Source organism: Lepisma saccharinum, unplaced genomic scaffold (assembly GCF_977018435.1).
Source record: "Lepisma saccharinum unplaced genomic scaffold, izLepSacc3.1 HAP1_SCAFFOLD_341, whole genome shotgun sequence".
Classification (NCBI taxonomy): domain Eukaryota; kingdom Metazoa; phylum Arthropoda; class Insecta; order Zygentoma; family Lepismatidae; genus Lepisma; species Lepisma saccharinum.
Window position 1 is genome coordinate 296,608 of NW_028143065.1, and position 13,431 is coordinate 310,038.

Below are 13,431 nucleotides of genomic sequence, written 5' to 3' on the forward strand. Positions count from 1 at the left end.
TCACGACTGAAGGTGGGGGTGATGTTATCAGCACCATGCTCCTGGCTACCTTTACCCTCCAAATTTTCCTCCAGGTAGCCGCTTGATACGACGCTGGGTGGTCGCCGGAACAGTTTGAACAGGTGGAAAAAATCCCGGTTTTCCCCCGCAGGGGATTGACCCTGGGTGTCTCGCATGGTAGCCAAATGCCCTAAAGACTGAGCTTTATTATTTCTCGCTCGACAAATGCCGATGGTGCGCACTTAGCTTGGTAATTCAAAACACATCTTGCGCGACAAATGCTGAAGATGCGGCTCCCGTCCGACGGTAGATACGCACTCGATCTCCTGTTAGAAACCTGCCACGTTGCTCTGTGATGCAAATTGTTTTGATAGAAGTTGAAAAAATCGTGGGAAATACATGATTTAATGTGGCTGTCGGAATTATTCCATGTATAACAGGCATTATACTTTACTCTTGAATAAAGTGTTGGAAAACTTGCACGTTCTATGTGCACAGTATGGCACATTTTGTTTCCTTAATCCTAGAAAAGACAAGAATGTTTGATTCCACGGAATTTTTCTTTGTTTTAGGACATTCTTTAAAATAAATCGCTTAAAACGCCAACAATTCGCATTTTATGCCAAATGTGCGTTATTTCGAAATTTCGAACGGCAAAAAATGTGTCCAGACATCACTGCACATTCATAAACACAACTTCGCAGCAATTAACATTTTTCACGGTTTTCGCGTTTGCGAAAAATCAAGGTACCTACTAATTGGAAATTACTTTTTGGGCACTCCTCCTATAAATCAGTAGATGAAAAGTGAAAATTTAGCAGGGCTGGCAGAGAAGAGTCAATTCTTGAAGAAAGTGATATGCTTTTATGATTGAATGATTCGAGTAAATATGATATTAATATATTTACATATTTATTATTAGTATTTAATTTCATAATATTGGACATTAACTTCACTCAGTGAGAGATTAATGACCATCTCTCACGAGTTTAAACAGACAGGACAATACTAGTGTTGCAGCAAATTTGAGGTTGGGAGCATGCACTTGCCAAATTTTTATAACGTTCACCAATGCAGCTTTATGTTTCACTTTTTCGTGATAGTATTCAATATATATCCCGTTTTGTTGGATTCTTCTTGATATCTAAGAATAGTGCAATGTCATTGTAAACGTATATGTCAACTTGTGCGAAACCAGTAATACGTCAGGATGATGAAAGAAAACCTTCGTAAGCACTGCTACATTAAATAAGGTGAAGTGAGCCAGAAGAGTAATAAAATTCCAGCAGCATATTTGCAGTCTAAAGCTCTTGTTTATGCATGCGATATTTGTTGGATGTTGCAGACTGAAGGGACATCCAACAAAAATCAATTCCATAAGAGTGCCATGCATGCAATTTCTGTCGCATATTGTAGTGAGATACTTTGTCGAGTGACGATATTCGACAAAAATTGTATGTATCAATGGAGCCTATTTGTTTCCATGTTCCTTCAGTTTGTCCAACAAAATGCCTTACTACGACGTCCGACAACTATCGGACGGTACCACCTGCTCCATCTGCTGACAGTTCTGTCCCCTTACTACTCTCATACGGACAAGAAAAAATGATAATTCAATGTATTTTCCACATACTATTTAGAGGCTTGACACATTTTTCTGCCCCTCCGGAAATTTCTCTCTCCCTCTACCATCACTGGTTTCTGGTGCTGTGGTTGTGTTGTGCATAAAAGGGGCCTAAAAGTTGAGGCCGAAACTTAGCAACAATATTTCCTGTTCCCGTGCAGAGTTCCATAACGAAAGTCAATCAAGACAAAATTCCCTGACTTTTTTTCACACCTCAAATTCCCTGACTTTCCCCGGTTTTCCAGGTCTGTCGCCACCCTGTGACTATCGATGTGCGGCAGCAAGCCTGTGACCATCACCTTTGGGCTGCTGCTGGAGCAAGTGAGAGCAGTCAACTCTTGACAGTAGCTTACCCAGGCAATTGTACACAAATTGTGCCCATAATTTCATAATGCACATTAAACTCCTAAAAAGCAGAGATCTGGAAATAAGTACAAATGAACTGTAGGAAGTTCCTCACCCCTGCTAAGATAGGCAACATACATAATCTTGGCAGACTGGAAATGATTGTGTGTGCAAGGAAAAATCACTAGGAAATGCAGCTAGAGAAAAAAACAACAATTTTTTTAAAGTAATTCCTCAATTTTCCTTGGGATGCTGTGTCGAACGAGAACCATTGGAGGAATGCCATAAAACAGGAAATGAGTTTTATTTCTCCAATGTGAATATTTTACAGCAAAACTTCAGTAGAGTGCTGTGATATACTTTCAAAAATTTGTGTGTATTCTGAACTACTTTGTTTCAATTTTCAAGTATCATCATCCTCTTTATTGGCAGGAATCTGCATTGTATTAGGTCCACGTGTTGACTCAGTCCTGTAGAGAACTTAGAACCAGGATGGGATGACTTGTACCCACACACTGGTCTGCTAGTGTTTAACACTCAACAAGAACTCACATGCTCGTAACACGAAGAATGGCATTTTTAAGGCATGATCTGAGATTCATCTGGTTTCGGGTCATGCAAAAGAGGTTTTAAATTTCAATTCATTCAGATTTGCAGTGAAAAAACCTCAACCAACCAACTTCAATGATAGAATGTGAAATGGCAATACATCACATGGAGTAAAACATCACGAAACAAACTTTATTACAGCAACTTCATGTGAAAATCTATGTACATATATTACAATATCTTAATCATCCATTCGACTTGTTATCTGCCACACATCTCACATGAGCATCCATTTGCATCAAAGTTCACATCTCATTGAACTTTTTCCTTTCTATGAATATTCTCTTTTTAAAAGAGAGTTGATCTCTTTTGGTGTTGCAATAAAGAACAAGTGCATTCAACCAAACCACCTGCAAGGATAGTTTCTTACAAAATTGGAGCATGTACACCCACACACGCACACACACTCACCTACACACATGCACTCATAATGCATACACATAAAAATCACTCTCAACTGGACATTTCCAGTGAAACTGGTAATTACTTACCAACCATTCCTTTGCATACCACTATCATATTGTATGCATTTCGTATATACCGCTAATTTCTTGCTGCCGAAAAAGGAAACTGTATGAGAAAAGGAACTGTCGATGCACCTATTGAAATAACCTTGAAGACTAAATCTCCGTTTGCCTCTTTTGTTTTGATCTTCACCAAATGAGAGGCATCTTGGGCACTGGGAGAGACTGTGTCATCACATTTCAAGCTTGTACTTCCACAGCCTGATCTTCCTCTTCCGTCACTTGCTTTCCCCTAATGTAAACAGGAGGATGCTTATTTTTCACCACTTCTTCAGTTATGTGTACACTGACCACGTCCGATCCAGGTATTTCAAACATTGGCTCCAGCAGTAATGTTTCCTAAGGTAGGCACACAAAATAGAACCAGTGAGTCAAACCACTAAAATATTTCTACTGGATTAAAAGTACATTAAAAACGTATCATCAGAATGTAATTGATACATTTTAATATAAAAATGTGTTAAGAAAATATATTTTTAATATATCAACAATTCTTTGGTGCATTTTCATGTGTAAATTAGCCATTTCAAAGGAAATTTGAAGCACTGACATATGCTTGTCCCTGTTCTAGGGCAGTCAATGGTTTTAAGTTTAAAATTTCGTATTCAACGGTCAACACAGGCTGAAAATATTGTACTTATGGATTTTCTCACAAATTACAGAATGAAGAAGAATTGGTGATATTTTGCAAAACAAATAAAAAACCTGATATTGATAAATATGATAATACGAGTGCACCCCCATGTGATTTTGCTGGAATACAGGTTTGGCTGCAAAAGTCTGTCCTTGATTTCAGGAACAGTTTACTCATGGCACTACTACCACACACAGGTATGTACAATATTTGTATTTTGGTTGTTTTACTTCTGTCTCTGGGTTAATTATGATGATATGGATGAATTGATGAAATGGTTGGATGTATAAACATAATGAAGGTTATTTAGTGTATACTAAAAGATACTACACATTACAAATGCCATACATTGGGGAGGTTTCAGACCGAAGCAACATATGATAAGTAACATAGGTTTTATTTGCACTGAAGTAACAAGCGACGTAGGTCCCTTCCAGTCTATAAGAAAGCAGTCATTGTACATGTGCGAACAACAAACCAAGGGGACACCATGCATGCCATTGAGAAAACAGCCAAGTCAAGCAACAGATGTAGCTTGTGTTGCTTCAATTCAAAAGGTTGTGTTTATTACTGAGGGTTCATTTCCAACTGACACACTTGTTTCCCGTCACTTCAATCTCAAAGCTTACTTAAATATGAGAGCTGTGATTTGGAGCTAAGAAACAACTTGTGAATTTGAGATTTGGTGAAGCCCAGGAAAAGTGAGAACTGTCCAGATATAGCTTTACATCATAACATCCCATTCCACTTGGCAAATGGTAAACTTCTATCTATTAGTTGATGTCTATCAATTCTTCGTTAACATTAGCCTGAGAACACTTACCATAATGGCTCTTAAACCACGAGCTCCAGTCTTTCTTTCCATTGCGAAACGAGCTATAGCAACCAAAGCATCAGGCGAGAATGTCAAATCTACCTGCAAGGTAAAGAATTGCATAAATTTTCATTTTGTTGTGTGAGAAAATAGAAATGATTATAAAATTTAAAAATATTTCTTAAAGGCTTTGTGTACTTACAAACCTTACACTAGGCTCACCTGACAGTACATTACTTTCAAACTTTGGGCTGCTGCTCAGGGCTAAGTGACATTTACTGTTGGTTTTAACCCTCACGGACATGCGATGACATTATTATTTAGGTGGGAATATTGTATCATTGTGGTGCCAGGCATGCACACTGCTGCACACCCTACTGTTTGTGTGTAGATGTAGAGCAAGTTGTACAAGTAATCTGTGTACAGATGAAGCCAACTATAATAGTTACGAAAATATAATTTGGGCCAGGGCATTGCTTTTTATGTTAACTGATGATGTGATAACTCAATGTTACATACGTAATGTGAAAACATGTGAAATAAACATTAAAATTTGGATAAACCATTCATCATTTCAAAAATTTTCTCGTACCAGTATTGTGGTTACAAATATGTGGAGCACTGCTTGAAAAGAACAAATATAGACTCTTGCCACGAATACCAGATAACAGCGGTAATGGGACTTGACATGATGACTATGTAACATCCAATGAAAAGCTGCTCGACTGATCCCGACCTTCAAAGGTCTGTTATGACAGTCATGATAGTAATTTTTTTTAAAATCATGGTTCTATATTGTGAGCTCCCACTTGGCCAAATGGTTATCACTTTTGGTACCAGCAGTTCCAAGTGCGATTCTCGGTGGGAGCTACTTGAAAGCAGTCTGACGAAAAGCTGCTTGGCACACCTTAGTCCTCAAAGCACTGTTACACCATGGAGTTCAGTTTAGTTTGATTACTACTTATCAATAACACCCTAAAATCTTACCTTATCCATGCCGAACAACATCTGATACTGGGGTACCATTGCATTTCGAGGTTCTGTGAGAATTCTTACTAGAAGTTCTTGGTTAAGAGAGTGGAATGGTACCAAAACGGGAAACCGTCCAACAAATTCCTACAAAGATAAAATCAGACATTATCAAATGATCATAATTATAACACTGCAATACATGCATCGAAATTAGGTGTGCCAATACACAGTGCTTCAAAATGTCCTTCATTAAATAAACACCAAATATCACATTAATTTTGGCATTAATAGACATGTTATAGAGGTATGAAAAACTTATTACCACAGCATGCACACCAAATTCTTCATCATGAAATGATGTGCATATCCTGCACTTTAGCCTGCGATTGGCCACGTTAGCTTTGAGTCTCGCGGGTGGCGCTCACCCTTGCTTTTCAGGCATATTTCACTGAATTTTTTTTTTTTTTTAAATTATTGTTTACTTCCTATTTATTACTTTTTGTTTCAAAATGTTTGTTTTCAAACAGTGTAATATATCATCAAAACGAACAACTGTCACGAGCCGGCATTAAATGATAAATCAGCAAACACCAGCCAAGTCCCCGATGACTAGAGGTTGCCGGGAGAGTGGCTGAGAGAGTTGGAAGTTAGTTGCCTAAGTGGTGTAACTCGTGGAGTGTGTCCGTGCGAAGGTTGGGCAGTGTACAAAGTACACACCGTCAACGGACCAGATCAGGTACGGTGATGATACTAGTTATTTAAGTATAAGTGTTTAGTAGTTCAAACCCGGCTCGTGCATGATCTTCCTCCCCTCGCTTGTGCGGATTCTAATAAACATTGGTAAAGGGCATTGAGCGTAATTTATTCCATTCCTCATACACACATCCTCTTGCAGCCAAGCAGTTTAAGCAGGCGAACAGCCTAAATGTGACACAACTCTAACAAAAACTCATGTTCCTCAAAACTACCCTGAAGAACTCTGGGGCAGTTCCATCTGTGCTCCACAAATCTCATATAATATAAAATAACTTAAACACATTTCATATTTTTATTAACACAACAAAAATATTGTGTACGAAAAGTCACTAGAAACAGTCTACTTATTAAATAACACGTCCTCCTCCGTAGTCGAGCGGGTTAAGGCGTTCACTCGTCTTGAGATCGTTCGCTGCGGGACGGCGTAGGTTCGAATCCGGCTCTGGTCGGAATTTATTCGGCCTACGTATAGGGCCGGTGGCAACCCACCATCGTGAGGAAATTGGGGAGCTCCGAGTGAGTGAGCGTAATCCGGTCGAGACGACCTACTATAACGGCTGGGGATACGTCGGGCCGACCCCCCGACTATTCCAATACTGGTTGAAGATCTCCACGCTTAGAGGTGACGAAGGAAAGTGTGGGAGGGAGACCGGCAGTCGGTAGGTAAGCCAAGGCCCTTCATGGGCTGTCGCGCTAAGGATTATTATTTATTAAATAACACACAAATCTAAATAATAAAAAAAGTAACGTAATCTCTCATGTAACCTTTTACGCTATCTCATTAGAATCATTAGAATGTCATCAGGTCACCTGTGACACTCAAAGTCAGCTAAAGAGCACCACAGGCCAATATTTTAAATACTGTTAAAATGGCACTTAATTAAAATTGAAAGAGAGCACAGTGTTCACCCGCGACCGATCGCTGGTTAGAGGCAGTGTAAAAAAGCCAACCTGTGACATCACCTCAAAGCTCTGTGTATGCTTTGGGAATGAAGGTTGATTCTCTGATTGAGATTCAAATTTGGTGGGTAGAATTACTGGCAGGTTTAGCAGTATGCCATATTCAGCTGATTAATTGGTCTTGCCCATAATTATTAAAATATTTGCTGTTATACATCTATGAGTAATTAAGTTTAACCCTCCTTTCGGCATGTGGGGTACAAATGTCCTCCATCAATATTCATTGCTAGATTGCAACACTGGGAACTATACTGCACATGGGTGCTTTTGTGTAGCTGAACAATCTTTCTTTAGCTCTGTTTTAAGCTCAGCCATGCTGTCCTGTTGAATTTCTAAGCCACATAATATTATAAAGTTTATGCCAGTCGAATGCTTAGGGGACTAAATACGTAACAAGAAAAATATCAAATCGAGAAAGACAGTGCACAGCAGATTCAGATGTTATGTAAAAGTAGGTTAGTGTCAGGACAGATAGGCATGTGTTAGTGATGAAAGTGAAAATGAAAGTGACCACATGACCAAAAGTGAACCTGATACTGATTTGGATGTTACATATTTAGGCACATGGGGGACGACTGTCTCCTATGCATGCAAATGATGTTAACTTTTATAATGTTACGTCATTTAGAAATTACAGCAGAAAATTGCAGCTGATCTTAGAAGTATTTCATACCTTAAAGTGTTGGGGGACAGGTGTACATGAAGTGCCTATGCATGTTACAGAAAATATCATGGCTAACTCAGGGTTAAGGGAGTAAAGAAGGTATTGTGATGTAGTAGTAAATAATTTTATTATACCTGTAGATTATGGTGGGACAAACATAAACAGAAAGTTTGCTTATGCACCAGTGTTTCAAGTGCAAAATCTCTGCTTAGGTTAAAGTTAAGGTGTGCACAACAGTAATTTTTATTTAGATATTACCAACAATGATACACAATTAATAAATAAGAATTTACCACCTACTTCAAAAGAAACAGCCAATTCCTAATCAACAGGTGATTAAGTTATTGTTTGCACTTGCTAATGAACTCTCTACAATTATGTGACTTTTATTATTTGAAATCTAAGGCCTCGTTCAATCCTTATACCTTGAAAACCTATACTTAAAAAAGCATGGTGGTCCAGTCCATGTGGGACACACGGGTTTGATTACTGGGGTGGGTCGTTTCAGGTGAGAAATTTTCCAGCAATATTCCTGCATAGAGCAGCTCTGGGGTTCACACAGCCTCTAATAAATGGTTACCTAAGAGATAAAGGTAACCAAAGTATGGTGCTGATCACATCACCTCCACAAGCCTTCATCGCATTTCACAATGTGCGAGGATAGCTGCACATGTTACCTTTAAAAGTCCATGGTTGTTACAAACCCATGTAGCTTGTAGGATGCAAGTACATTTATGGAGTGGGATATAACCAGTGAAGGGGGGAAATGTTCTTCTGTTGTTCAGTTATGAGTGACCTTTTTTTTTTTAATGCTTATTAGCCCCTTTGGGAATACCTACCTAACATAATTCTACTATGTGGATGAACCCTACTTTACAACATAATAATACAAGAAATTCACACATCACCACAATGATTACTTACCGGAATCATGCCAAATTCTATAAGATCACGTGCTTCCACTGCTCGAAGAAGGGCATCCCGTTCTGCATTGTCTTCTTCCGCGGATGTTGCGGCACTCTGATTGGCTATATCGGCTTGTGTTGCAGCTCGTCTTCCTGGAGATTCACTGGCTGGAGCACCAAATCCTAAATACTAAGAGAGACATTGTCTAAAATTAACTTCTAGTTTATGCGGAGAAGTAATATATGCTATGCAATCAGTAGTAGATTCATACAAGTGTAATTGAACACTAATTTTCTTCTTTAAGTATTAAATGGATATTAGCCTACAATTATTGGATATTTCCGAAAGCTGAAACATGCGGGTTGGATCATAGCCTATCCCTAACTAGGAAACACACACATTTTCACTCACTATAATATATATATATATTGGAGAAGAATAATGAAGTTTATCAAACTGAAACAGTACATGTTACACATACCTTTTCATTCTTTCTTCTACTTATAAGGCGATCCAGTCCATTAAATGCACCAGATGCAACAAATAGAATATTTGTTGTGTCTATTTGAACAGTTTCACCTCTTAATTTACGTGGAGAATTTCGCTCTGGGACATTTACAATTGTACCTTCAAGCATCTGAAAAAAAAAACAACATATATTTTAAGATCACTGCAAGGATCAGGTTATAAACAATAAACCTATAGAACATTTAGGGTATACTAAACTTCAGTTTTCGAAATTAGAACTCCCGTCACTCAACAGTTTGCGGGTCTTCTGATTCACGGCTGATTTTTCTCGAAAAGATACTCAAGATGGACAAGATCTATTTTTAATTTCTCCTATGTAATTCAGATTACTGGCATCTGGTCTAGTTAGTCATAACAAAAATGGGCTTACAGTGCCACAAATAACTATTGAATTTGATGGTGCAACTATTCTTTGAGGGGTTATACTGTGCCTCTTATTTGGCATTATTCACCGAACACTGCGACTGCTTCTTTTCATGTATTCCCAATTACCTTCATGATGTTGGTCATCAACAAAATTTTGGAACATCCACCAGGAACTGAACTCTGCACTGTTCATACTGCTAACTCTTTGGTTACACTAGGAAAAGCAGCCCACACAAAAATTATCTACAACTAAATTTTAAAATGCCCAAACACTCTGTGTATTCTAGTTATAATTAATCTTGGCTAACCTGATTCTCTTAATATACTCTCTCGAAATAAATTTCAATGTATTGCACCCGAAAAGTTGCATTCCACATTGCAGTTTATGTTGGTTTATTGATTATTTTCCAAGGACCGCTGCCTTCACGTATATAGGTTACGGCATCTGGGATTGAGATCACATTGCTGCTGTTTGTTCCCAGTGGGTGGTGGTTTAAATTTTCCCATCCCCCATTTTTTTGGGGGGGAGCTCCCAAAATGTCAGCGGTGACCCAGCATTGTGATGACCCAGGCCCAGATTTTGATGACCTAAAATATCTGAAAAATGATCTATAAAATGTCCTAAAATATCAATATATGGACCTAAAAAAATTACTAAAATATTGTCTTTATTTCAGGGTATGACAGTTACTAGGGCACAGTTCTTACTTCTGTAAGTTAGAACTGAAATTACAAGGTGTATGCAAATTTAAGGTACAAAAATCTTATTCACAATTATTGCAGTGTAAGTAACAATCAGCATGCGAAGGTTCTCGAAAGTGAGGGAACGCCTCTTGTCGGACAACACTCACGGATACACTTTGTTGCAGTAGAAGTTGCATGGATTTCATCTTACTTGCAAGTTGCACTGTGAATCTTCTTTCGGCTCATACTTTTATATTGCACATTGTCAGAAGAAAAAATATCTGCGAATTCAGATACAATCTGTCATAAATGACACGATGAGATGGCTTTGCTTTAAGTACAGCTGAATGAAACTACGGAAACACAAAAGCAAAATTTCCTCTCTGAAGATCTTTCACTAACTTAAAAGTGTGGCAGTGAAAATAACAAATCAAAAGTGTGCTGTAGGAATAAGCGATAAATGTCAGTTCCTGGCTAAAAATGAGTGACTAATGTAATGTAATTGAAAAAAAAAATAATCGAAAAAAAAATCAGAAAAGCACATAAAACATGAAAATTGACCAAAAAAAACCCTAAAACTTAATATAAAAAAAATATGACAAAAAATGCACAATAAACTTGACATTTTTATAATCAGAGATTCGTATTCAGGATTTGAATACTTAAGAGCAATGCATACCACATAAGGAAAAAAAAAAAAAAGATGACGTCATCAAAATCCGGGCCCTGGTGATGACATTTGGGAAACTACTTGAAAAGAAGTAGCACGTTCCGATCTTCAAAGAAAGAAAACAATTTACTGACCACACACTCTAGCAAGCCCTGGCCCCTAGAGACCTATTGCACCATCAATTTCAGTTCAGTTTAGTTAATTCTGCACCTCAGTTGACACCAACAAATACTGTTCTTCAGCAGATGTGTATTTGCTCCCACTCCTTACGTACTCCCCAAACTGAGAGGATGACTGTTTCCCAAACTTCTTCAAAGCACAAAACTTCATAGGAGATATATCAGGTGCTTACATGAGACTAATGAAAAATTTGGGGTGTATACATGTTCTGAAGGTAGATTGTCAATGTCTTATTCTCGTGCAGCCAGCCCTTATTTGTATCTACCAAACAAGCCAGGATTTCAGTGCTATAAATTGGAGTCAGAACATCTGTTGAATAATACAAGATACTGAATTGTGCCCATCCAAGTTGTTTCCTGCAATAACCATGAATCCCTTGAAAAAAACTCTTCTTGTATTTTGAGTGTTTTTTTTTGTTATATTCACTTAGATAGACCATGCTTCATAATGTCTTCTACTGTTCTTAAATGTGGGACAATTTATGTACTTCTGAGATAGTTTTGAAGTTCAAATCATGGTTGATAATGGTATTATGGCTCTGTGTGTGACTGGATTACTGCCTCAGACAAATGCTTTGATATCACTCACCATATCTGAAGTATGACTGTTTTTCATCTTTTGAATTTCCTCTTTTTATTTACAGAACTGGTTCCTTTACTTGACACATTAATTTTGCTTTTGTAATAGCAGAAGAGCTACATTTGGCAACACAAAAGGACAGTGATGTAGATTTCCAAAAACAGTTCAATTTGGTTGGACTGTTGAAACTACTGACATGTAACTCTATTCTAGAGTACTGCATAGGACCACTTTTGCTCGCTCAAACTTGCGAGAGTCTCCCATGCTCGAGTGAATAGAAGTATAGAACCAAATATAATTTCAATGCAACATTAATCATAGACACATAAATGTGAAAATCCTCCCTGGTAGTTTCAGCCCATAATCATCTATTTCTAACTAACTCTCCAGCCTTCTTGAAGCTGAAGGTTCATGACTGCAGCAACACAGGCTTTCCATCTGTCCCTATCCTGAGCAAGATCTATATATTTTTTTCCATCCCTACCGATTTCCTTTAGGTCCATCTCAACATTATCCCTCGATTTTCGTCTTGGTCTTCCTACTGGTCTCTTACCATCAGGTTTCCTAACAAGAATCCTGTAAACTCTTCTTTCCTCTCCCATTCGTGCCACATGGCCTGCCCACCTAAGTCTTCTTGATTTAATTATTCTAATAATATCTGGACATGAATACAAATTATGTACTTCTAAATTATATAACCTTCTCCACTGACCTGTCTCCCCATCTCCTTTTAGGCCCAAATATATTCCTAAGGATCTTATTTTCAAATGCTCTCAATTTATGTTCCTCTTTCAATGTAAGGGACCAAGTTTCGCACCCATATAATATTACAGGCAAAATTATTGTTTTGTATATTTTAACTTTTAGTTGTTATCAATAATTAGATTTTGATTGTTACCTAACACTTGGTTTCGGCCTGTAAGCATATATTTAGTTTTCTCTTTGCTATTAGATATAATATATAAATAGATATAATCATCTATTTCATTTTCATATATTGCTATGTATTGGTAAGATAGACTGAACTACATTTTAACATGTAAATGATGACTGTGTTTACTTAAGTTTCAATTCACTGCATCTTTCACTTCACAATCCACACTTGAGTGTCCACTACACAGACAAATTAGTTATACATGTACTACTGGGCTTCGAGCGTACAACGATCGGTTTGCCTGTTCGAGCGAAGAAGTATGTCAATTCCATACGCTATCTAGCATCGTCCATGCGAACTATTAGACACTCAAGCAAAAAATCTTCGCCCCAGCATTCTACTCTATACACAACTGAGTTGTTCTACCTTGAGATTATTGACCTTGTCACCCACATACATTGTGGTGACACAATCTCGTTGATTTCCAGAGACCAGTAACAACCCTCTATAGTATGACTTCCCCCCTCCTTACCTTTAGCATTCCTTGTTGTACTCCTTCCCCTCCGACATCTCTCAGTTGGTGAATGCCAGGCACAGCTCCGATTTTGTCTACTTCATCCAAAAACACTATTCCTGTTGGCAAATAGGAACACACATTAATTCCAAACCACTTAAGCAATAAGATTATATAAACGGTAAAGGTAATTTTTCTACATTGAACATAAAAAAATAAATGCTGATT

At 37.9% G+C, this 13,431-nt stretch overlaps 1 protein-coding gene across 3 annotated transcripts in view; it reads right to left on the reverse strand.

Annotated features, from left to right (window-relative positions):
• Positions 1 to 2,689: 2,689 nt before the first annotated feature.
• ClpX (Caseinolytic protease chaperone subunit) overlaps positions 2,690 to 13,431 on the reverse strand; it is a 38,183-nt gene continuing 27,441 nt past the window's right edge. For all 3 annotated transcript variants that reach the window (XM_083116059.1, XM_083116060.1, XM_083116061.1), the window contains exons 8-13: positions 13,222 to 13,322; positions 9,290 to 9,445; positions 8,827 to 8,997; positions 5,538 to 5,666; positions 4,560 to 4,652; positions 2,690 to 3,441 (exon numbers count right to left, since the gene is read on the reverse strand). In XM_083116059.1, coding sequence (XP_082972185.1) covers positions 3,283 to 3,441; positions 4,560 to 4,652; positions 5,538 to 5,666; positions 8,827 to 8,997; positions 9,290 to 9,445; positions 13,222 to 13,322 — 809 coding nt within the window. In that variant the 3' untranslated portion in view covers positions 2,690 to 3,282. The remainder of the gene's footprint in view (positions 3,442 to 4,559; positions 4,653 to 5,537; positions 5,667 to 8,826; positions 8,998 to 9,289; positions 9,446 to 13,221; positions 13,323 to 13,431) is intronic.